This window comes from Dreissena polymorpha, chromosome 1 (genome assembly GCF_020536995.1).
Source record: "Dreissena polymorpha isolate Duluth1 chromosome 1, UMN_Dpol_1.0, whole genome shotgun sequence".
In the NCBI taxonomy this organism is placed as follows: domain Eukaryota; kingdom Metazoa; phylum Mollusca; class Bivalvia; order Myida; family Dreissenidae; genus Dreissena; species Dreissena polymorpha.
In genome coordinates, this window is record NC_068355.1 from 94,293,091 (window position 1) to 94,318,781 (window position 25,691).

The window sequence follows — 25,691 nt, forward strand, 5'->3', positions numbered from 1 at the left end:
TAGATAGTTTACTGTAACCCGTACTTTCAGTGTACTGGATAGCCTCCCCTGCGTTAATGTTTGCCATTGAAAGTAATATAATGAGTATTGTTGTCGTAATGTTCCAGATTTTGTACTCTAAAAAGATGAATATTATCTTCGTTGTTTGCTATTGTCTCATTTAATAAAACTGTTATTGTTATGTTTTAGATTTCATGCTTCATATCAGATGTTTTATGTCTTGAATAAAAGTATCAAGAGTTTTTGTTAGTACTATACTGACTACAGTAAAGGTGGAATGATAGATCGTTTTAGGTGTCCTGCTTTTTGGTAAAATGTCCCGACAATTTTTTATGGAATGTCCCGCTTTGGACCTAAATAATTCTGGCATGTATGCTTAACCATTTTAGGTTTAACTGGATTTTTGTTCAGTACATATTTTGTGATTGCTTGACTTTTAAATAAAAGATTTAAATTACATGTATGTCTTTTCTGAACTAGTTATTTGTATTAAGAAGAATTTTCCTGAACGTTTTGTTTGCTTAAAATGTCAATTATCAAAATGGCGTACTTGTCTACGTCTTCTCATGCCAAAGGCTCTGATGAGGTTAAGGATTTTATTTGTTCGTCATGCAAAGAGCAAGCAAACGCAGATTTTTACTGCAAAACATGTGTGAAACTTTATTGTGGGAAATGTATTCAGTTGCATGATAAGTGGTTTAAAAAACATTCAGCGTATGGAAGGAATGACATGAACAAATGGCCAGTTTCGAAACAGGTGGAAGAATTTCTATTGAAGTGTCAAGCGCACAAGGACGACAAAATTGAAATGTTATGTGATGCCAACAGTCAGTTCACAGTGCTTCACAAAGTGTGCCTTCAATGATCACAGGTATTTCTGAAATACTTTGGCACATAAACTTGTTTAGAAATCAATGAACTGTATAATGTCACAATGTTAATGAGAATTAAGTATTGTCAAGTTTGCAATTTTGATTTAATGTATTTTAACAAACACATTTTTTCCTAATTTTTTTGTGAAAAGAATCAAATACAATGAAATTTTACGACTACACTTTCTTTCAAATTTTTGGAAATGACTTATGAAATTAATTTTAAATTGTGTCTTTTCTGGACTTGTTATTTGTTTTCACAGAAATACTGTATAATTAAGAAATTATCTGAACTTCTTATTCATGGCAGTTTAATATTTCCTGTGATGGCATTTATAACCTGTGTCCTTAATAACCATGCATCAGAACGAGAGCGCCGATGGCGCTGAAAGCATAGTTGCAAGATACAGGGAAGATGCTGCTGAAGTAAATGTTTAGGTCAAAATATACTAAATAGTTTCCTTATATGTTTCGATGTAAAAGCGACAACTTTGAGCGAAAATAAATACAACATTTTGCACATAGAGACCCCCATAACCATACCTTTTCTTGACGGGCATTCTTAGCTGAATCGATTTAAGCAATAAAAAAGATTTGTCATGTTCAAACCAAAAACAAATTCGACTCAAATCAAAATCGACTGTTTTTGCGCCTTTTTCGGCCGTTTTCTAGTGGATTGTAACCTTTTGCAGTGCCATTTTTTACTTTAATCTCCAACTTTTTCCTATTTCAGGGATTAAGTAGTGAACACCTATGCTTACCCTATCAATATCTCCAAACGATAAAACCAGAACAAAGTGTACAACATGCCTTCGAGGAAAATATGATGATTTGTTTAGAAAGTACAGCCCTTCATGACTCGATTATTTAGTATATTGTAGCCTTAACGATTGCTGACATCACGAGTCGCCCCCCTTGTTAACAAAATGCTCTATTTTTAGAAACGGGAATTCCAAATAGTGACGAATGTGAATGGTTACAAAATGACATAACTATGAAAATAAATACGTAGAATTACATTATTTCACGCATACCATTATGCAACCATCCGTTTTCTTTTCCGACTTGATACATTTACAGCTTTCCATTTAATATTTTACAGACACAGCACTCGTCCAGAATTCACGCGAATCCATTAAATCCGATGCCACATTTAAACCGTTAACTCTACTCGTAACGTAAATTTCTGGCTCAAAGTAAATCATTTTAACTTCAATTAACACATCTCTTACTTTTAAACTCTACTTCATCAAATCCATAGAAAGGCACGTCAGAATCCATGTCATAAATCAGAAAACATTCATCGTACTCCGCCATTTTTTACACATTTTCAAAGAATAAAAGTGCTTTATGCCCCACTTCCTGCTGAGAATATGTTTTAATTTCTATTTATAATTAACCGATGAAATGTTACATATACTTTAACCAGGGCCTTATTAATTCAGTTATGTAAACATTTGACCTCTCACAGAACAGTAAACGAAGGAAATAGAAATTGGGATCCCATATAAATTAGGTGTGAGGTCACTATCAACAAGAACAGAATTGTTTTACGAACGAAATTTGTTTTAGGTTATAAGAAGATTTTTTGACATAAAACGGTCTTAGAAAAATTCACTAAAACGGTGTCAGCAATATTCTTGGAAGAAAACGTTAGAAAAACGTTTCCCCCCAAAAAATTGTAAGAATTACCATATGCTAAATTAAATAGATATTTCGTCTGATTTTTGATCAGGTAAGGCTTCATAAAGGGTAACCGACCGATGTGGATTTTCAAAATGTGGTATATACCTTAAGCATAGGTGCAAGCACCTATGCTAAAAACAAGAAGTTTGAAGGTGTGTTTCAATTCAAACAGTACAGAACTAAATTTAAGTAAACAGTACGGAACTCAATTTAAGTATATATTAAATGCTCTGGTATGGGAGGTCTTTTAGCTTGGAGTTATTATAGAATAGATTTACATTATACACTGGGTTCTTTGTTCAATTTGTAGAGCTCATGTTTGATTTATGAATGTATTGTTTTAACTTGTGAAACAAAGTGCATTCAACACAAATTATGAGCTCTATAATCACTGTCAGACAAGTCATACTTCATGAGCAATTCTCACAAGCCTTTTAGACAAGACTACCTTTATGTGTACTAGAATTCTTGTCTAGTGTTTTATTGCCAATATTGAAGAAATCTCTATCCAGCTGCAATAAGAAATTAAAGCTGTTAAAAAACTACTTATGATTACCTAGATTACTTCGATTACCTAGAAAAAGTGATTGCCTGGTTTAAGAGCCCTTTATATTGTTTTGCACATGTGGGTCCGTATGTCCGTCCACCAGATGGTTTCCGGATGATAACTCAAGAACGCTTATGCCTAGGATCATGAAACTTCATAGGTACATTGATCATGACTGGCCAATGACCCCATATTGATTTTAAGGTCACTAGGTCAAAGGTCAAGGTAATGATGACCCGAAATAGAAAAATGGTTTCCGAATGATAACTCAAGAACGCTTATGCCTAGGATCATGAAACTTCATAGGTACATTGATTATGACTTGCAGATGACCTCTATAGATTTTCAGATCACTAGGTCAAAAGTCAAGGCCATGACCTTGTCATTAGTGCATATGATTTACTGTACACCCAATGAGCATATATGTCATATCCTTGTCATAGTAGTGGGTAATATCAAAACATAAATTCATTCAACATCTTTTAAAAAACCAGCTTTTACCTTAAATGACCTTTACATAACGCCAACAAACCCAAATGAATACACTCCATTCATTCCATTGGCTGATTTGAACAGTACGTATCCCCCAGAACATTGGCAACATCATCACCACATCTGTAGTATCGGATGAAACACTTATCAGAGTAGGGAAATGCTGACTTCTCTTTTCATATTCATTTTGGCCCACTTACAGTGATAGATTTTGTCTCCAATACGTTCAGGGTCCATGCTTGGTCAGTAAATTTTCAGGGGAAGATGGACTGTACTATTAATAAATATATGTTGATAATACAATATTGCTTTTTAAGATATCAAATAACAATGCCATGAATTTTATGGAAATAAATTATTGAAAACCTAAAATATATAGGTAAATGTTGTTTGTCTTGCATTTGTCTTTCAATTACCAAAATAATATAGTTTGCATGCTAGATCTGAAATCATTGAATTATCTAGCCACACATACGTGATGTACATGACTTTATTTGTACGCAATCAGTCTGTTTGAAAATCTTTCCTGTAATCCGGAATAGGCAACTGACATTTGCCATTTTGCTTTAAATAACACAAATTAATGTGACTTCAATTTTCTATTAGAAAGTATTGTGGTTTGATGTTCCATTCACAAGATGCAGAGATTTGTAAATAACAGTGTCATGTAAAAATGGGTCTTATTCAATATGCTGCCAGCGTAGCTCCAGTCCAGCAGTCTTTTCAGGATATGCATTATGTAGAGGATACCCAGGAGATATCACGAAATCTTGAGCTACGCTGGCCAAATATGCTATAAGACCAATTTTTGCATGACGGGGATGTAATAGTGTTATTTGAATGTGTTGAAGAAAAATGTGTCTTAATCAAACATTAAATATTGTCGCTGCAGTCCATTCCTGATCTCCAATTCAAGACGTTGATAGTTAAAGCGGGTGCACTCTTCCCATTCGTAGTAAAACAACTATTTTTCTCTAAATTGTTATTCGTGTCCTCTGTTCCAACGCTGTTGTTACATGTATGTCAACGTGTAAAAGCCGGATCAGCAAATTCAGCGGGGATCCATACATTTTAAATATAAAAAATGGATTGTTTTGCAGATTTTTAGGAAAATATGGTATGATAAACAGAAAAACAGGTTACTGTCCCATCGTTTTGTTATATATTAGGCTCGGCACGAATAAAATAGCCTCGCCGTTGTATTATTCTAAGCTTTGCCTGATACATGTATATTACAAAAAGATCAAGCAGTAACCTGTTATTCTTTATATCTACTAACACTATTATGTGATTTAAAATACATAAACTTTTTACAAACATTTCATGCGGTGGATATTATGTGACTTTAAAGGAAAAAAAACCACAACAATTCTTAAACCTTTGTTTTTATTTGCATAATTTAGAAAAGCAAATGTGAGTATATTTGTTGAAAATGTGCAGTCCACTATGTTCAATATTAAGTACACTTTTAATACTGTAAAAAAAAATGTGTGTAATATAATCATAAACATGTTTTGTATCTTGGATTTCATTAACATTAGGAAATTAACATTTTGAATGTGAAAATAGCTCATGAACAGCGATTGGCTCTTGCTTTGCTGCCATTTAACCATTTTTTTGCAAATAATGCAAATAATGTGAATACAATTAAAGTATGTTTTTGACAAATTTTTAAAAAGTTGTAATTTTTCTTATTTTGTGTAGTATAAAGTAAATTGCAAAATTATTATTCATATATTCCAATTAAAAAAAACACATCATTGCCACTAAGGCTTGCTACTGTATGGTATTTAAATATCACATATAAATAAACAATAGACCAATCTCTCGGATCATCCTTTAAAACAATTTACAATGGCGTCTTTTCTTTTCCACTAATAGATCATGTGACAAGAACAAAAGCAAAGTAATCACCATAGGTAAAATAACAACACAATATATTGGGACAGAGTAGACCATGAGGTTGCGTGTCATAAGCCACTCATCACAGGCTAGATTGTTCATGCTGAAACTTTAGACCATGAGGTTGCATGTCATAAGCCACTCATCACAGGCTAGATTGTTCATGCTGAGACTTTATGAAATAGAGGACCCTCTTTTAAGAAGCCGTGTTATTTTGGTTGGCATCTGTCCTGTGGTCCGTTTGTATATTGGTCTGTAGACAAATTGTTTCCACATGATGTCTAGGGAATACTTCGTCCTACAACCATGCAACATATTTTATGTTTACATGCAGGAAGATTAAGAGGTAAATCCATGTTTCGGTCAATAGGTCAGAAGTCACAGAAGCTTATAACATGAAATTACATGTATAAAGGTGTCGCAGTCAGTTTACGTACCTGTTATACCAATCATAACAATATTTTTAACAGATTTTCATTATCATAAAACACTGTACATGTAGGACAATTGGACATTCTTCATATATATAACAGTACTGCCCTTATTAAATGCTTTCATTCATTGACTTTTAATCCACTTAAGACAGGTGGTTGTGAACAATATATTGACTTTCATCGATGGCTTATTTAAAAATGTGTGGGAATATACATAAACTAAAAGTCATGCCTCTTTTCTTGCATTTGTTATTATTGATAGTGTGGTCAAGGTTTACAATATTAAAATTGAAAACAGTATAAACAACTAGAACATTGTTTTGAGTACATGGAGACCTCTACAATCCAATTTGTCCCACAACTGCACAAATGTCTTAAAATTATGAACAAATATATGGAGTTGCACAAGTTAACCTGATGATTAATATGTTACTGTAGAAGTATCCCTCTATTTGAGTAACGATTCTCACAATTGAAAAAATATCATTTGGTTAAAGGGACTGTCACACAACTCTTCTTATGTAAAAAAAAAACTTAAAAAAAAAATCAAGGTGCATAATTTCACATGATGGGTAATACTTTAAGAATAGTTAATCCCTTTTTCAGCTGTTTTCTTTGAGTTACTCACAACACAATTTTAAATGTGATTTCTTTGCTAAACAGGGGCCATAACTCTGGGTATGTTGAAAAAAGACATACCAAACTATGCATGTGGGTTAAATTACACAATGATAAATATTTATGTAAAGTGTTAGTCCTCTAGTAGCAATACTATTATGCCCCCCTTCGAAGAAGAGGGAGTATATTGTTTTGCACATGTCGGTCTGTCCATATGTCCGTCTGTCCGTCCACCAGATGGTTTCCGGATGATAACTCAAGATCGCTTAGGCCTAGGATCATGGAACTTCATAGGTACATTGATCCTGACTCGCAGATGACTTGATTTGAGGTCACAAGGTCAAAGGTCGAGGTCACGGTTACCCAAAATAGTAAAATGGTTTCCAGATGATAAATCAAGAACGCTTATGCCTAGTATCATGAAACTTCATAGGTACATTGGCCATGACTGGCAGATGACCCCTATTGATTTTCAGGTCACTAGGTCAAAGGTCAAGGTCACGTTGAATACAGTTTTCCAGACATTTTTAGCTCCACTGGCCAAAGGCCAGGGGGGCTTATATCATGGTCCTGTGTTTCTCAGGAATGTTCCTGGGGTCAACCTCTTTCAAATTTGTTCAAATAATGCCCCTGGGGTCAAATTTTACCCTGCCCCTGGGGGTAACAAAATTGAAAATTTGCTTATATAAGGCCTATTTTGTGAAAACTTTCAAAATCTTGTCGTCCATAACCATTGGGCCTAGGGCTATCAAATTTGGAACATAGAGACATCTAATAGTCCTCTACCAAATTTGTTCAAATTATTCCCCTGGGGTCAAATTTGAGCCTACCCCGGGAGTCGCAAAATTGAACATATGCTTATATAGGGTCTATTTTGTGAAAACTGTACAAATTTTCCCGTCCATAACCATTGGGCCTAGGGCTACCAAATTTGGTATGTAGTGGCATCTTATAGTCCTCTATCAAGTTTGTTCAAATTATGTCCCTGGGGTCAAATTTGACCCTGCCCCGAGGGTCACAAAATTGAACATATGCTTATATAAGGCCTATTGTGGGAAAACTTTAAAAATCTGTGTTAATAACTGTATGGCATAAGGCTACCAAATTTGGTATGTAGTGACATGTAATTGTTCTCTTCTTAGTTTGTTCAAATTATGACCCTGTGGTCAAATTTGAAACTGCCCCGGGGGTCACAAAATTGAAAATATGCTTATAAAGGGCTTATTTTGTGAAAACTTTAAAAATCATTTGTCCATAACCATTGGTCCTAGGGCTACCAAATTTGGTATGTAGTGACATCTAATAGCCCTTTACCAAGTTTGTTCAAATTATGCCCTTGGGGTCAAGTTTGACCCTGCTCTGAGGGTCACAAAATTGAACATATGCTTTTATAAGGCCTATTGTGGGAAAACTTTTAAACTCTTTCTGTCCATAACGCATGGCCTAGGGCTACCAAATTTGGTATGAAGTGACATGAAATAGTTCTCTTCTTAGTTTGTTAAAATTATGCTTCTGGGGTAAAATTTGAAACCGGCCCGCGGGTCACAAAGTTGAATATATGCTTATAAAGTGCTTATTTTGTGAAAACTTTAAAAATAACCTTTGTCCATAACCATTACGCGTGGTTAATACAGACTCGGCGTCGTTGCGCGGATCGATGCCGAGTGCCACGGCGATATGCCGCGTGAACACACGATTCGGCCGCCGCGGACTAATAATCTGGCCGTGGCGTAGCCGCGGATTATGTTTGTGCCGCTTTGGCTGTACTGTACATCTTGACCTTGGGAAGGTTTCAAGGTTAAATGTTGTGAATGTTCATTTACACTCCATACCTTGTATTCTGTAACTGATATAACATACAATGTATTTAATGACAAGCATTTTCATCCGGAGCATTGTATTTCTACTGTGACATGCCTTGTTTCTTGCTGTCTATATCAAAACAATTTCTGCTATGTTCTACTGGGTATCTATTTAAGCAAGAAAACAAATCTTGTGTTTAAACTTATTTTTTGCTGTTCAACTATTATTTTTGTATTTTATTTTTTTTTTGTCAGATTATAGCCATTCACTGGCAATGTCTAATATAATTCTTTGAGAGACTATCTGACAGTAGATTTTAATTAGTTGGTTTTTATGAATATGAAACAAATGAGATTTTAAAAGCATAAGACTACTATAATTTTTTTTTATAACTATTGCTCAGAAATCCTAAAGCCTATTTTTAGGCTCTCTAGTCAATTTCCAGAGTACAATCAGTATTTGGTGCCTTTGTGGCTGATATTATTTTCAGGGCTCAACAATAACGGTTGTCCTATTGCATCTGGCAAGTAAAAGTTGGGTCCGGGCAGGTTATTTTATAATCTAGTAATGTGCGTCCGGGCAATTGCAAAAAAGAACAAAGAGCATTTAATTTCGACTTTAATTAGACTTTAATTGCTGTAGTTATTTTGTTAAATGTTCACAACTAAAAAAGTTTTGTGGTGTATCATTTTGATCTTTATTAAAGAATATGAGATTTACAGTTAATGTGCTATTTCATGTTTGGGCAAATGGCTTTACGTTCAGGGCAAGTAGATTTTCTAAGTACTTGCCCGGCAGGGCAAGTTGGTTTTTAGGTTAATGTTGAGCCCTGATGTTATGCGAGCTTATGAAAGTTGAGTGAGCATTGTTATCATAATATGTCAGAGTACAAAAGACTTCTGTAACCCTTTACCACTTAATTATGTATTTTGACGCATGTGTGGTCCCTTAGAAAGTTATATGTAATTAAAAACCTTTAATACTAGATTCAAGTTTTAAAGGCCTCATTCCTAACCATTAGATACTGATGAGCAGCAGACAGCATAAAACCTGAACAGACTGCGAGTTACTGCTGTTTATGCTGATTGCAAAAGCCATTTTCACTTTTAGGTGAAAGGGTTAAGAAGATACCTATACGTTCTGTATGACTTGAACTTCGAAGGACATACTTGTGATACACAAGGTTTGAAATCATGAAATAGAACGGTCTAGTTTTGAATCATCTACTAAAGTTCTGTCTCAATAAAAAAATATTAAAGGTATTACTGTCACATTGGTGTCAAACACTATTATAATATATTATTACTACCTCAAAGTGGAGAACAGACAAAATTTAGCACTAGCACTGACAGGATTTTTGACATTTAACTTTCCTCAAACCTTAACCCATTTATGCCTAGCGTCTAGAAAAAAGACCTTGGCAAACAGCGTAGACCCAGATTAGACGCCGCATAATGTGGTGTCTCATCTGAGTCTGCGCTGTTTGCTTAAAGGAATTTCTGTAAGAAATATTCTAAATATAGAAATAAATATACTAGACATCCCTAATTTTGGAAAAAAATTGATCCAATTTAGAAGGATGGAAGAGTCCACTAGGCATAAATGGGTTAACTTGTATTGGTCACCTCCTACAAGTAGGCTGGGTTTATTGTGTCCCTTTAAGAGCTGTGAATGATAATGGAATACAATTGACTGACTTGATCTCATACAAGTCCCTTTATTATTCAAATTTCAAGATTCAATATCACATTGTTAAAAAAAAAAAATTAGAATTTTTTTTTTAAACTTTAAATCAAAAGTCTACATTGTACACTTGGTGACGCTATAGACCAAAGTTTGTGTCACATGATATAGCAGGTATACAATTTTCAGAGTAATCTGGGGTTAGTTAAATGTAGCAAGTCATTTGTAGATTGTGCATGTTTCATTGAGGTTTAAAGACATCTGTCGTTGCACAATGGACACAAGGCTATGAAAGTGAAAACACTTGTTTGTAATATTATAAAGGGAGTATAGATTTACATTGCAGTCGAATACAAGTGCTTTTTATTACTTTATTGAAATTTTTTTAACAAAATGGCGACATATTCTGATCGGGTTACCTTCTTTTGTTGTGTATCATGCAAGGATAACAAGAATATTGAAGAATATGCATTGTATTACTGTGACAAATGTCAGCAGTGTTTCTGTGGAGAGTGCTGTAAGCAACATGATTATTTGTTTAGTAAACATGTTAAGTATGACCGGGAAAATATGAGAAACTGGCCAGTATACAAGGAGTGGGAGGCTGTTTTACTAATGTGTGAAATACACACTAATAAACAGCTGGAAATTATGTTCTGCAAAAACCACAGTCAGCTGTGCTGCTCAAAATGTGTTTCCTTAAGTCACAGGTATTTAAACATTAAAAATAATTTAAAACCACATCATTTGAAGTCTTTCTTATTTGTCAGACTTGTTATCTTTTGCTCGGGCCCATTTATTATGCTCCTCCAAAAATTTTTGGGGGGGAGCATATAGTCGCCGCTTCGTCTGTCCGTCCGTGTGTATGTCCGTGCACAATTTTTGTCCGGGCTATTTCTCAGCTCCTAATGACCGGAATTCAATAAAACTATGGGAAGCTTCACTACCAAGAGGAGATTTGCAAATTATCAGGGGGTTCTGGTCGGATTATTTTTCACAGGGTTATGGCCCTTTGAAATTTTCCATTAACTGTACATTTAGTGCAATAATTCTTGTCCCCCCAACTAATGGACGTTTCTTTTTATCTGAATAGATAGTGCAATATTGTGACAAAAAAACCTTTGGGGAGCATCACCCGTCTCTGACAGTTTCTTGTTTCCCCAGGAATTAAAACTGGTCCAATGGTTTATACAGACGTTTAAAGTCGAATGACTAAAAATGTACTCATGTGTGAAACTGCAAGGTTATGTTGTATTGAGTTTACATAAATTTTGCTTATGATGCTTCTTGTTTTAATTTGGCTTTGTACAGAAGTCTTTTGGTTTTCAATAGATTTGTGGTCATCAACCCATGCAAAAGATGTCTAACTGCGGGCATTCCCGATAAAATTTTGATGAGGTCTGGGATAAATCCCGAAACTGTCAGACCTCGTGTCAGAAAAAAAATCTGTTTGATTTAAAATGAAAACCGAACAAGGAAATTAATATGCTACAAAATGAAAACTAGTTCATGTTTTTTTTACTTCGATAGAATATTTAAATTTAAATGAAAATGAATTTTACAAACCAGTCGAACTTGCTAGCTTTGCTGGTGACACAGGGGTTTCACTGGCCCCAAAACAAGGAATCAAATTCAATAGCATTGGTTATATTTCAAGATATCAGTTACCTGCATGTATATTGAGTGTTGGCTTCTTAGCAAGTATCAAACAATTTGTTATCTCTGTTTCATCTTATATGCCAGGCACTACAAAGTTTATTAACAACATGCAGTTATCAAACTGGTATATAAAAATAATCAGTCATGAACAAAGACAATTTGAGTGAGTAAAACACTTGAATAGGCTTCTGCATTGTCCAAATCATAATTATCTTATTTTTAAATATGCATAATTAAAGGGGCAGAATGATGGTTGATACCTTATTGTATTTTGAAAAATAATATTAACTTTAAACAAAAATGGATTAAATGGTTGCTTGGCACATTTGTTTGTATAATGTCTCCATTTTATAAACACTCATTAAAACATTTGGATACCTAAATAAGAAAATGTCGCCACAGAGACTTTTAGTATGCATGGGACAATTGGAAGTATAGTTATAATATATACTGTATTTTTCGGGGTATATAACACTTTTTTTACAGACAAAAAAGACATGCAACTTATTTACGGAAGCTTCTTATTTAAAGACAAAAATAAAAACAAGATAAACAGAATTAATTTTTTTTAATCAGATGTGTTAATAACCCATGTCACTATCAATCAATATTTTCAGGGGTTTATTGCAGTTATATGGCGTTGTTTTACATACCACATTAAGCAGTCCCTACAGTGTACTACCCCACAATAAAATCAGTGTACTACCCCACAATAAAATCAGTGTACTACCCCGCAATAAAATCAGTGTACTACCCCTCAATAAAATCAGTGTACTACCCCACAATAAAATCAGTGTACTACCCCACAATAAAATCAGTGTACTATTCGGCAATAAAATCATGGCAAGTTACGTTAGAGACTGATGATAGCCAACGGTTATAATCCTCCTGGAAATTGTGTTTTTCATGTGTAATTTTATTTAAAAAAAATTTTTCAACACTTTAAGCGTTTTAACACATTAATTTTAAATTCATTACAAATATAAAACAAATATAATGTTTTGTTAAATTCCCAAATGAAAATAATAATTTGTAATCCGAAATACACTTCCGATTTTTTATGTTGATACGACGTTTTCAAATGCTTACTTCCAATATGCAGTCACATGTATATTTCCTGTTGATTCCTTTGTCCCGACGCATGGAAAGCGTGCGTGTATTGATTTTTGGATACAAACATTGTAGCGCAGAGAACATTGAGTTCTTTTGATTTTGGTTAAAAGTTTCTATGGTATTTTTTTAAACAATTATACCGCGAATCAGATAGCGAATAATTTGACATTTCCTCTAATTTAATATCAAATCAAACACGCGCTATCTTTATTGTTACGGTCTTTTCGTTGAGTAATTATTTAAACAGTTATTTTACTGTATATTGATTATATAAAGACAATATCCGCACAAAATTGGATTTCGTATTGGGTGTTATGAAAACACGCTTAGCACGTCTACTGACTTATTGTGTGGAAACACGGTGTGTGATGGAGAAAATAAATAAAGTGATGAAAAATGTGAGGTCACGAATGACAGGTATCACTTTGACTAGGCATCTTCGATCTAAAATTGAGCATTAAGAAAGAATGCAAATTTTATGGATGAACATTTTGAATGCATATTTGGGATTACATGTATTTCATCTTGGAGTATGTACGTGGTATACCCCGATGCGTCTTATATGTGGACACAATTTGAAAAAGGTAAAAAAATAGGGGATGCATCTTACGTTCCGGTGTGACATATAACCTGAAAAATATGGTAATGAAATGTACATTAAGTTCCACGATACACATGCACACTATTAATAAGAGGACTTAAAGTGAAGTTAAAATTTCAAAGACGTAGGTTTTGTGTAGGCATTAGTTTGAATCCCACTAAAGGCATGTATGTAAAGTAGAAAATAAAACATTATTTTTTAGATACAAACCTTTTTGAAAACAAAGAATATGCATTTTCATGGGGAAATACTTTTTATTTGCCCCTATAAACATTTTGGATTTTCTGATGAGATCATTCACTCAATTAACAAACTTTGATTCAAAGAGGTGAGATTTTGTGGAGCCTAAAATCTTCTTGTGCCCACTGATGTCTAATGATTCTGTTCAAACCTTTTGAATCTTTATATATTATCATAGAACAATATAACATTTATAAAGGCGTATGTGTCACTGCTTAAATTGTTTTCAACAGAAAGAGTCAAAGAGGCTAAAGATAAATTAAAGACCAGTATTATAGTAGACATTAGTGTTGGTAGTGCTTTTGTTATTTAATTATGGCTATTTAATTCAGTCAGTTTAACCAGATATGATCCATTGTTTAAATATGCTTTGTAACTGAATGATCCCAGAGCTCAAATTACAGCAATCATGGCAGAGGTCCACTTGTTATTATGTTGCAAAAAAGTATCAACACTTCAGGGGATTTTTATTAAAGTTTTAACATTAGGCATTTTTTAAATATAAGATTTTGAGATATTCTTTATGAATCATTAGGGCTGGAATGAGGACGTACTTTTTTAAATAGCATCAGCACTTCAGGGGATTTTTGTTTAAGTTTTAACATTAGGCATATTTTAAATATAAATATAAATGACCCCTATAGATTTTCAGGTCACTATATAGATCAAAGGTCAAGACTGGAATCCAGTAAAATAGTCTAGTGATTCGATTAGTTGCATGGTTTCCATGACGTAATTTAAGAGCTTTATTTAGAATCACTGGGGTTCCCAGATTTGTGTGTTTGTCGGAAGAGAGAGATCGTTGTACATGGTACAAATTGGATAAGTGTCGACTGCCTAAAGGAAACGAGAGCGCCGATGGCGTTAAAAGCATAGGTGCAAGATACAGGGAAGAATGGCGTCACATGGTATAATGTAGTTCGATATCGCCATCCGCGAATTTCTCAAATCAATAATTTCAAACAATTACCGACTATTTAAATAGATAATCTTTCCATTTACATCAGTGTTTGAAACGCTTATGAACAATAATTACCCAAGCCTTTCAAAATTTAAGCACGGACAGATCTGTATCGAACTATTCTTTTCACAAATGAAAATAGACGCTACCCTATTCGTCTGCGTCAAGAATTTGTCGTAAAACTTGTGGTAAGCGTTAGATGCAGACATGCACAACAGATTGAGTTATGAATACAGATTTCTGAATGCAGATTTTTATAGAAACTCCTCACAGCAGTTACTTCCCTTGCTTCGCCCGGTCAGTAACTTCTAGTATAAGGGAGGCCACTGCGTAGGAGATTGAGATTTATAGTGCAGATAGAATTGTTTTACGAACGAAATTTGTTTTAGGTTATAAGAAGATTTTTTAACATAAAACGGTCTTAGAAAAATTCACTAAAAACGGTGTCAGCAATATTCTTGGAAGAAAACGTTAGAAAAACGTTTCAAAAAAAAATTTGTAAGAATGACCATATACTAAATTAAATAGATATTTCGTCTGATTTTTGATCAGGTAAGGCTTCATAAAGGGCAACCGACGGATGTGGATTTTCGAAATGTGGTATATACCATAGGCATAGGTGCGTAAACGCACCTATGCTAAAAAACATTTCCTTAAGGGAAAAATATTATATTTTGGGGAAAAATGATATTTATGAGGGGAAATTGTATTTTGAGAGGAAAAAATTCTGGTAGAAGATGCCGAATATCGGCGTCACTTTCTTAGTAAAAAAAACACCCTGCCTTATCACAAATGCAGCCGTATCACTTGCCGTCCATAGCTGATGTGCGGTCTATCGTCATTTCGTATTCTTTTTGTTTTGCGCTAAATATTCTAACTGATGACGTATTTCGCTGAAATGGTTAGTGAATGTTCGTATGCGTTTTATGTCCCCCACCACTATAGTGTGGGACATATTGTTTTTGCCCTGTCTGTTGGTTTGTTGCTTTGTTTTTTGCCCTGTCTGTTGGTTTGTTGCTTTGTTTGTTTGTTTGCGTCAAACTTAAACATTTGCCATAACTTTTGCAATATTGAAGATAGCAACTTCATATTTGGCATGCATGTGTATCTCATGGAGCTGCATATTTTGAGTGGTGAGAGGTCAAGGTCATCCTTCAAGGTCAAAGGTCAAATATATGGGGACATAGTGTTTCACAAACACAATTTGTTTACTTTGCAGTCCACCTTGTTTCGCTTTACAATGGTGTGTTCGGAACTAGCGTTCTTCTCTTAGGGCTCTCTCTGAAATGCTTAATGATTGTTCTCACAGTTCCTATGGTATCACGTACGTCAGAAACTGTATTTTGATTCTGTATGAGAAAAGTTTATATGATCAAAGGAGAGAAAAAAAAGGTATAACCCACTCCAATACAGTCAATTTATCAATTCCAAATCCTGGCCTGTAACCTTCCAGATATTTTTTATGATGCACCATGATCTGGCCTTATTCTCAAAGTTTTCTACGCCTCCGGCGGCAAAGGAGACCCCCCCCTTGACCCCTCCCTAGGATCATTCCTGCGGAAGCCCATGCGGTAAACCACATGACCGTTGCTTGTTCCTTGTCAAGATTGTATGTAAAAATGAGCAGTAGAAGCGGCTGTTTCAACGATTAAATAACTTGAAATGTTTAAAAAAAACTGTAAAAGCTTTCAGCAATTTTAATTGAATGTTTTACCCCATTTTTTATGCCCCCTTTGAAGAAGAGGGGGTATATTGTTTTGCACATGATGGTCGGTCCGTCTACCAGATGGTTTCCAGATGATAACTCAAGAACGCTTAGGCCTAGGATCATGAAACTTCATAGGTACATTGATCATGACTGGCAGATGACCCCTATTGATTTTCAGGTCACTAGGTCAAAGGTCAAGGTCACAGTGACTCAAAATAGTAAAATGGTTTCCGGATGATAACTCAAGAGTACTTAGGCATAGGATCATGAAACTTCATAGGTATATTGATCATGACTGGCAGAAGACCCTATTGATTTTCAGGTTACTAGGTCAAAGGTCAAGGTCACAGTGACTCGAAAAAGTAAAATGGATTGCGGATGAAAACTCATGAATGCTTACGCCTAGGATCAGGAAACTTCATAGGAACATTGATCATGACTAGCAGATGACCCCTATTGATTTTTAGGTCACTAGGTCAAAGGTCAAGGTCACAGTGACTCGAAATAGTAAAATGGTTTCCGGATGATACATGTAACTCACAAATGCTTATGCCTTGGATCATGAAACTTCATAGGAACTTTGATCATGACTGGCAGATGACCCCTATTAATTTTTAGGTCACTAGGTCAAAGGTCAAGGTCACAGCGACTCAAAACAGTAAAATGGTTTCCGGATGATAACTCAAGAATGCTTACGCCTAGGATCATGAAACTAAATAGGTACATTGATAATGACTAGCAGAGACCCCTATTTATTTTCAGGTCACTAGGTCAAAGGTCAAGGTCACAGTGACTCAAAACAGTAAAATGGTTTTTGGATGATAACTCAAGAATGCTTACGCCTAGGATCATGAAACTTCATAGGTACATTGATCATGACTGGCAGATGACCCCCATTAATTTTCAGGTCACTAGGTCAAAGGTCAAGGTCACAGTGACTCGAAACAGTCAAATGGATTCCTGATGATAACCAAGAATAATTAGGTCTAGGATCATGAAACTTCACTAGATCAAATGTCAAGGTCACAGTGACAAAAAACGTATGCACACAATGGCTGCCACTACAACTGACAGCCCATATGGGGGGCATGCATGTTTTACAAACAGCCCTTGTTTGATAGAACAGCTTTGTTTAGTTATTATTTATTGTATTCAATATTGTTGAAAATTGTGAACGTAATTATCATAAAAATAAACTATAGAAGGTATTTTCTATTGTTTGGTTAGAGAAGAATAAGGTCCGGGAAAACCTTGTAAGGTCCGGTGAATTTTAAAAGTTGTTGGACCTCATGTCCCGTAAGATTATTTTTGTCTTTCGCATGGGTTGGTGGTCATGCTTCAAATTAGGGCAAGCAGTTCATACAACGTAGGTAGTATGGCACATTGTAGGGTGACTGTAGGATTGTTAAAATAAAAACTTAGTGTTTTTCCCTGGCCCTTATTGCGTGGCGCTTTGCCATGCCGCCTTTTTGAAGCGCCACTTTGCCCGTTTCAAAGGCAAAAGCCGCCATGCGCACTTATAGATAAAATCTTCATTGCCTCTTGACCAAACATATCAACCTTAGTATATGTCTGCAAATCATTAGTCTCCTAAGTAACTAGCTGGCCTCGTTTTGATCATGGAAGATACAAACTATATAACATAGCCAACAAACTGACCCAAAATCCCTGAAATTATCGACTGATAGTGACACTGAGTAATTCACGGATGACTGATTCAAAGCCGTTCGCAATGGTAGTGCCTCGGCATGATGTTTTGGAAAAAATGTAAAATAAATAAATCAGAAGACTACGTTTGTCTTGGGTTGTGTTAATTTATAAAATGTTTATCATTAACATGAGTTGCAGTATATACATTTATAAACAACTAGAAATGTGTTCTTAATACATGGACACCTCTACAGTCCATTTTGTCCGACAATGCACTAATGTAAAAATATTATGAACAAAAATGGAGTTGCATGAGTTTACCTGACCGTATACCTATATCAACAATCTTTTTATGCCCCTGAAGGAGGCATTTAGTGATCGGACTTTCCATCCCTCCGTCCGTCCCTCTGTCTGTCTGTCTGTCACACTTAGCGTTAAGGTTTTGAAAAATGCTCATAACTTCTATGTCGCTTCAGATAGCAAATTGATATTTGGCATGCATGTGTATCTCATGGAGCTGCACATTTTGAGTGGTGAAAGGTTGGAGGTCATCCTTCAAGGTCAAAAGTAAAAAAAACAAGACCAAGGGAAGTAATAAGCTTTAAAGGGAGATAATTATCTGAACCTGCCAAATGATTTTTAAAAATCAAACAGTAGCGGGCATTGTGTTTCGGACAAACACATCTCTTGTTTGAATTACACTTCTCACAATTGAAAAAAATATGATTGTTTGGTTAAAGGGACATAACTCTTCTTATGGAAAAAAAATACAAAAATATCAAGGTGCATAATTTCACATGGTGGGTAATACTTTCAGAATATTTCATCCGACTATCAGCTGTACTCTTTGAGTTACTCACAACACAATGTTAAATGTGATTTCTTTGCTAAACAGGGGTCATAACTCTGGGTATGTTGAAAAAAGAATTACCAAAATATGCAGGTGGGCAAAATTACAAGATGATAAATATTATGTAAGGTGTCGATCCTCTAGTAGCAAAACTGTATATTTTACACGGACAAATATTTAAAATGTCCTTTTTTTTTTATAAAAAGGAGACATAACTACAATTATAATGAAAAAAAAAACAAAACCAAAATATAGAGTTGCGCAAGCTCACATGCCTGGTTACTGTACTTGTAACATTGCAGGAATATGTGCTAAGTAACATACAGAAAAGTCACGTGGATGCATGGAAAAGTGCAAATCTATATACCCCTATAATACCCATATTAAGCCTAAGAAACACAAAGCGTTCATTTATTTACCATGCTTGTTTTTATTTGACACTGTATACTTATTTGAACCATTACATAGTACATGGGTGAAAGTGTTCCGTATTATTACGGAATTCCGTATTTTTTGGCTTCTCAGAGGTCGTTCTCGTGAATCATGTAAATCTCATGAGATTTTGTTTGAGGGGGGGGGGGGGGTAGGCCATGTGTCCAGCAATGCCGACAAACAAATAAACAAAATACGATCAATTTCAGACGTTATAAATTGGTTTCCCACTGTTCTGTTAACCCATATCTAATTATAGGTTCGACGCGGCCATTGCTTCTCCATTAGTCTATATATATCTCCCTGGGCGTATTGCTCTTTTATTTGCTATAGTCTCGTGAATCTTTCTATCCCTCTGGTCACTATTCGACCGGTCAGTGCTTTCGTAAATATCAGTTCCAAGTACAAAGGTCTTCTGCGGATTTCTACAAGAAGTTGGTTTTGTAACGAACTTAAATGATAACTGCCGAAAAGTAATATTATTTTTTAAAAAGTGGTTGTCATCGTGGGCCATTTTGTCTCTTCTGCTAGCCTTCAAAGTTAAAATTTACAATGAAGTTCTTACCCGTAGGATATAACACACAAGATCTTGAAAAGCAAGTGAAAAACAAATGGAGATGAAAATGGGTGTGTGAATGTGATTCTAAGGAAATTAAATGGAAAGATTGGCTTAAAAAGAAAGGCTGTGTGGCGTTGCGTATTGTACTTTTTGTGGGAAAACGATCAATTACAAGTCTAACGGAAAGAAAGCTCTGAAGCTGCTCTGTGAAAATGGAAATCATCAGAAAAACGCCAGATGGACAGATTTTCAATTTTTAGTGTTTATAATTAAACATTTATAGTAATTAATTCTTTAAGTTAAAAAGTGTATGCTTAATGAACAAGTTAATATAATTCTAGATTAAATGACTTAATAACGTTATTGTACATGTACAAACATATCCATTGTTTATTTCCATTGTATGCATGTTAAGTAAGCTGCAATAATTACTGTCAACATATGTTGGTCTTATACTTAAGGATAGCTTCCTATTTGCAAATCAATTTGCTATCTTTCAGGAGCTGGACCCAGACCAGGGCTTTGCCCTAGACCAACCGGGGCCCTGTGGCCCCCTGGCCCACAAATAATTTTTTTAGTATTTTCAATTGTTTTTACTTTCCCCCATGATAATAGAACTGACTTTTCCTTCGTATGTACCGGTATTGATTGTTTATTTCAGCCAGTGCAGTCAAGTGACCCCGATTTCGGGGCTGACCAACACGCAGCCCACAGACCTACAGGGCCTGCTAGTGGAGCTGGAAACTGTGCTGGGAGAAATCAAACGCCTACAGATCAGTCATGAGCTCAGTGTTCAGTCATTGCAGAGAACATACAAAGAACATACAGAATTCATTGAAAAACAAATGCTTGCTAATATAAATACAACCACTAATATAAAAACTACCATAGATGAATGTGGTAATAGTTGTGTGAGTACATCAGGCAAAAATGAGCAATATTTAAAAGAAGAAATGTGTAGGAGTGTTCTTTCTATCTTGAATGAATTTGATAATATTACTGTGAAGGAACTAAATGAGATGAAAGATGAAGTTATAAGCATAAAAGGGTCAGTTACAAGTTCTATTAAAAAATGCACCGGTTTTCAAAAAGACTTGTCACAATTCCATGAATTTGTTCAGAAAATTGGAGATAATAAGGACCTCTGCCTTATAGCCAGCGTAAAATGTAAGCATATACTGCAGCAGGCATTGAATTTGCTGGGAAAATCAGGCAAGGCGTTTAATGTCCTGGGGTATTCTGAACACAATGTGAAAATACCAAGTGATTCAGGCAGTTGTTTGATCACTGGCTGTTGTGTTCTCCCAAATGGACAGGTTCTGGTTGCAGACAGTGAAAATTATAAAGTCAAGCTGCTGAACCAGCAGTACCAGGTGGTGAGTCACTGTGATTTGGCGGACTATCCACAGTGCATGTGTCTGCTCACACCCAGTAAGGTTGCAGTGGCTGTGAATATAAATGCTTGTAACACACATGAGGTCCAGTTTATCACAGTCACCCACAGCCAGCTTGATCCTGGCAGGAAGCTTGCGTTACAACACCAATGTTTAGGTATCTCCCACCACCAGGGTGAGCTGTTTATCAGCTCTGCTACTGCACTGTTCAAGTACTCATTGAGTGGCAAACTGGTCTGCAGACTCTATGAGGACAGATCAGATGTATGTACAGGTAAGAATAATGGTGGATTCATCCTACAGCATTACAAGTTTTTATGCCACATCCCCCCCCCCCCCTCCCCCCGGTAGGGTGGCATATAGCATTTGAACTGTCCATCCGTCCGTCAGTCCATCCTAAAACTTTTACATTGGCCATAACTTTTGCAACATTAAAGATAGCAACTTGATATTTGGCATGCATGTGTATCTCATGTAGCTTCACATTTTAAGTGGTGAAAGGTCAAGGTCATCCTTAAAGGTCAAAAGTAAAAAAAATACAATCCAAGGGAAGTAATAAGCTTTAAAAGGGAGATAATTTCTATACCTGCCAAATTTTTATGCCCCCGGCTCGAATGATCGGGGGCATATTGTTTTTGGCCTGTCTGTCTGTTTGTCATTCTGTCCCAAAACTTTAACCTTACTGTAAAGTTTTGCAATAACTTTTGAAATATTGAACATAGCCACTTGATATTTGTCATGCATGTGTATCTCATGGAGCTGCACATTTTGAGTGGTGAAAGGTCAAGGTCATCCTTCAAGGTCAAAGGTAAAAAAAAGCAGCAGCGCATTAGGGGGCATTGTGTTTTTGACAAACACATCTCTTGTTTATATTGAAATTTTATTTCAAAAACGGTGCTATAGGGGGCATTGTGTTACTGACAAACACATCTCTTGTTATTACATAGTAATTGTAAATTTTGTATAATTTACTTTTTTTTCACTGATTCACTGATCAAGTATTCTGACTGTCATGTCATGACATGTCTTTAAATAGAAACTGAAATCCTTGGAAAGAGACACTTTCTGAGTATTCATTTTTGTGGCTGTCAACTTACTGCACATGCATAATATGTTTTATAAATTGAAAATTTCATAAAATGGTATAAAATAGGTACTCTTTAAATTGTTGTTGTTTGATTTTAAGAAGTGTTCAAAGGTATGTATTCATTTTAATAATGCATTTTCACATTTTGCTGTTGTAATTGGTGCGGTAAGAAACTATATAGAAAAGCGTCCATACATGTTGTTTGAAATATCATTTCTCTTGTTATAAACACTTAAAACACAACTTATGTCGTAACACTGCAAATGTATGAAGTATATAATTCTGCTTGTGTCAATTTCACTTATGTCGGTATATTGTTATCACATGTGTACATGTTTGGGAAATTTATTTATTTTATGCTGCACATAGTAACATAATATATACGTCATGATTGAACTGTGCAATTATTTCTGTATGTGTAATTTTTTCCATCTGTAATTTTGCTATACTTCATTTCTAACTCACCTGCAGTCGCATTTCAACAGTTGAACTTGTCAAACTTCTACACAATAACACTTCTATGGAAGTTTAATGTCACACTTAACTATTGAATTATTGGAATGTATGCATATATATTTTAGATGTGTAAAAGCCTATTTATAGCAACATATGCGTAATAGAATATCACTGCAGTATGTTTAATAATATTATTTAACATATGGAGTAATTCTATATCTTGATGTTACTCCGTTTTGCAGTAGGGAGGTGTGCTGTGAGTCCCACAGGGGACAAGCTGTACATTACCAGCCACTCCCAGCGCAAGCTCCTAACCCTGGCCATGGATGGAACGCTCCTGGCTACATTTAAAGACCATAAACTACGATGGCCATGTAGTCTACATGTGACCCCTGTAGGCCAGGTGCTGGTCTGTGGAGGCCTGTCCAGCACTATACTACAGGTGGACTGGGAGGGGAGGAGAAAGCTGGCCACTCTGGCTACGGGGAGGGACGGAATGTGGACCCCAAGGTCAGTCTGCTACAGCAGCACCTCATCCTCCATTATTGTGGGCACTCAGGGGCTTATTGGCGACATCATGGTGTTCAGAGTGGAATAATGTGTAAGTGTATGTATTAGTTGTTGTAATTAGTGATTAATATTTTAATGATTTTGAATCACAGGTATTGGGTGCGTGGCCAAGTCACTTTAAACTTATCAATATGTCATAAAAGAACTTTTTTCATAAAAAAAATCTGATATAATATATAAAAACATATATTATATCAGAATTAAAAAAAAAAAAAATTGGATGAAAAAAGTTGTTTTATGACATATTGATAGTGTTAAAGGGGCCTTTTCACAGATTTTGGCATGTTTTGAAGTTTGTCATTAAATGCTTTATATTAATAAATGTAAACATTAAATTTTGAAAGCTCCAGTAAAAAATCAAAAATAAAATTGTAAAAAGGAAAAAAAAGAAGCCCGTAGCAGGGCTCGAACCAGTGACCCCCGGAATCCTGAAGTAAAAACGCATTAGCCAACTGAGCTATCCTGCCAAGATTTAAAAGACAACAACAGAACTCTCCAAATTATTCAATCATTTCGCGTTGCAACGCTTTATAATTTTAAGGTTTTTAAATCGTCAAAAGATGCATATAATGGCTATATTAGACCATGGTTAATGTTCAGTAATTTTGTTTCCTCACAAATATCATGACTAAACCGAAAATTTGCGAATCTGAAACAACTTTTTTCAATTTTGTCAATTTACCAAAACGTGAAAAGATCCCTTTAAAGTATCTTAGCCACGCGCCCAATACCTGTGATTTGAATTAAAATGTGATGTTGAGCATAAGAACATTGTAGTGTGTTATATTATTGTTATTTACTTACATAATGTGAAGTTTTGCTTTCAACATTAGAAACTATTATGTAGTGTGCAAAATGCGCCTGAAGGGTTTAGGCTAGTGAAAATCTATTTGGGCTAGTGCAGGTGTAGACATTAACGGTAGTCCGACTGTCCGGGACAACCAAATTGTTGGTCCAGACAAGTAAATAAAGAATTTGCTAGTCCGACGGTACAAGTGGTCGTTATAATTTAATTACTTAGAAAAAATGCCTTTAAATCTGTTATTATGCCCCTCTTCAAAGAAGATGGGGTATATTGTTTTACCCATGTGTACGTCTGTCCATCCACCAGATGGTTTCCGGATGATAACTCAAGAACACTTAGGCCTAGGATCATGAAACTTCATAGGTACATTGACCATGACTGGCAGATGACCCCTATTAATTTTCAGGTCACTAGGTCAAAGGTCAAGGTCACAGTGACTCGAAATAGTAAAATGGTTTCCGGATGAAAACTCAAGAATGCTTAGGCCTAGGATCATGAAACTTCATAGGTACATTGATCATGACTTGCAGATGACCCCTATTGATTTTCAGGTCACTAGGTCAAAGGTCAAGGTCAGTGACTACACAAAAAAATGGTTTCCGGATGATAACTCAAGAACGCTTACGCCTAGGATCATGAAACTTCATAAGTACATTGATCATGACTGGCAGATGACCCCTATAGATTTTCAGGTCACTAGGTCAAAAGTCAAGGTCACAGTGACTCGAACCAGTAAAATGGTTTCCGGATGATAACTCAAGAACCCTTACGCCTAGGATCATGAAACTTCAAAGGTACATTGATCATGACTGGCAGATGACCCCTATTGATTGTCAGGTCACTAGGTCAAAGGCCAAGGTCACAGTGACAAAAAACGTATTCACACAATGGCTGCCACTACAACTGACAGCCCATATGGGGGGCATGCATGTTTTACAAACAGCCCTTGTTTCTGTGAAGTTACCACAAAACTTTTTCGATTATATTTTGTTGACGTTTAAATGACCAAGCGCAAGATATGTCGATAGTTCCATGTGATACTACACCGTACTGTTCACAAGGGAAGCAACCCTTAACATTTTTCTTTGCCAAAATAACAAGTATATTCTCCCTTGTTAAGAAAATAAACAAGCACTTAATATTTGTACTTAGATGCACTTCCATGTACACAGCGCCTAACACTATTTTTAGCTCATCTATTTTTTGAAAAAAAATTATGAGCTATTGTCATCACCTTGGCGTCGGCGTTGGCGTCCGGTTAAGTTTTGCATTTAGGTCCACTTTTCTCAGAAAGTATCAATGCTATTGCATTCAAACTTGGTACATCTACTTACTATCATGAGGGGACTGGGCAGGTAAAGTTAGATAACTCTGGCGTGCATTTTGACAGAATTATGTGCCCTTTTTTTACTTAGAAAATTAAAAATTTTGGTTAAGTTTTGTGTTTAGGTCCATTTTATTCCTTAAGTATCAAAGCTATTGCTTTCATACTTGCAACACTTACTAACTATCATAAGGGGACTGTGCAGGCAAAGTTATGTAACTCTGACTGGCATTTTGACAGAATTA

The 25,691-nt window shown here is 35.5% G+C and overlaps 2 protein-coding genes across 9 annotated transcripts in view; one reads left to right on the forward strand and one right to left on the reverse strand.

Moving 5' to 3' along the window:
- The window catches only part of LOC127837623 (uncharacterized), a 163,711-nt gene that overhangs the window by 99,850 nt on the left and 38,170 nt on the right, over nt 1-25,691 (reverse strand). The window lies entirely within an intron of this gene.
- The window catches only part of LOC127841132 (uncharacterized), a 322,925-nt gene that overhangs the window by 11,955 nt on the left and 285,279 nt on the right, over nt 1-25,691 (forward strand). For 6 of the 8 annotated variants that reach the window (XM_052369739.1, XM_052369719.1, XM_052369750.1 and 3 more), the window contains exons 2-3: nt 20,472-21,478; nt 22,990-23,348. In XM_052369739.1, coding sequence (XP_052225699.1) covers nt 20,472-21,478; nt 22,990-23,345 — 1,363 coding nt within the window. In that variant the 3' untranslated portion in view covers nt 23,346-23,348. Of the gene's footprint in view, nt 1-10,636; nt 10,748-20,471; nt 21,479-22,989; nt 23,355-25,691 lie in introns of those variants that run through there. The other 2 variants (XM_052369776.1, XM_052369759.1) reach the window with 2 other exon arrangements.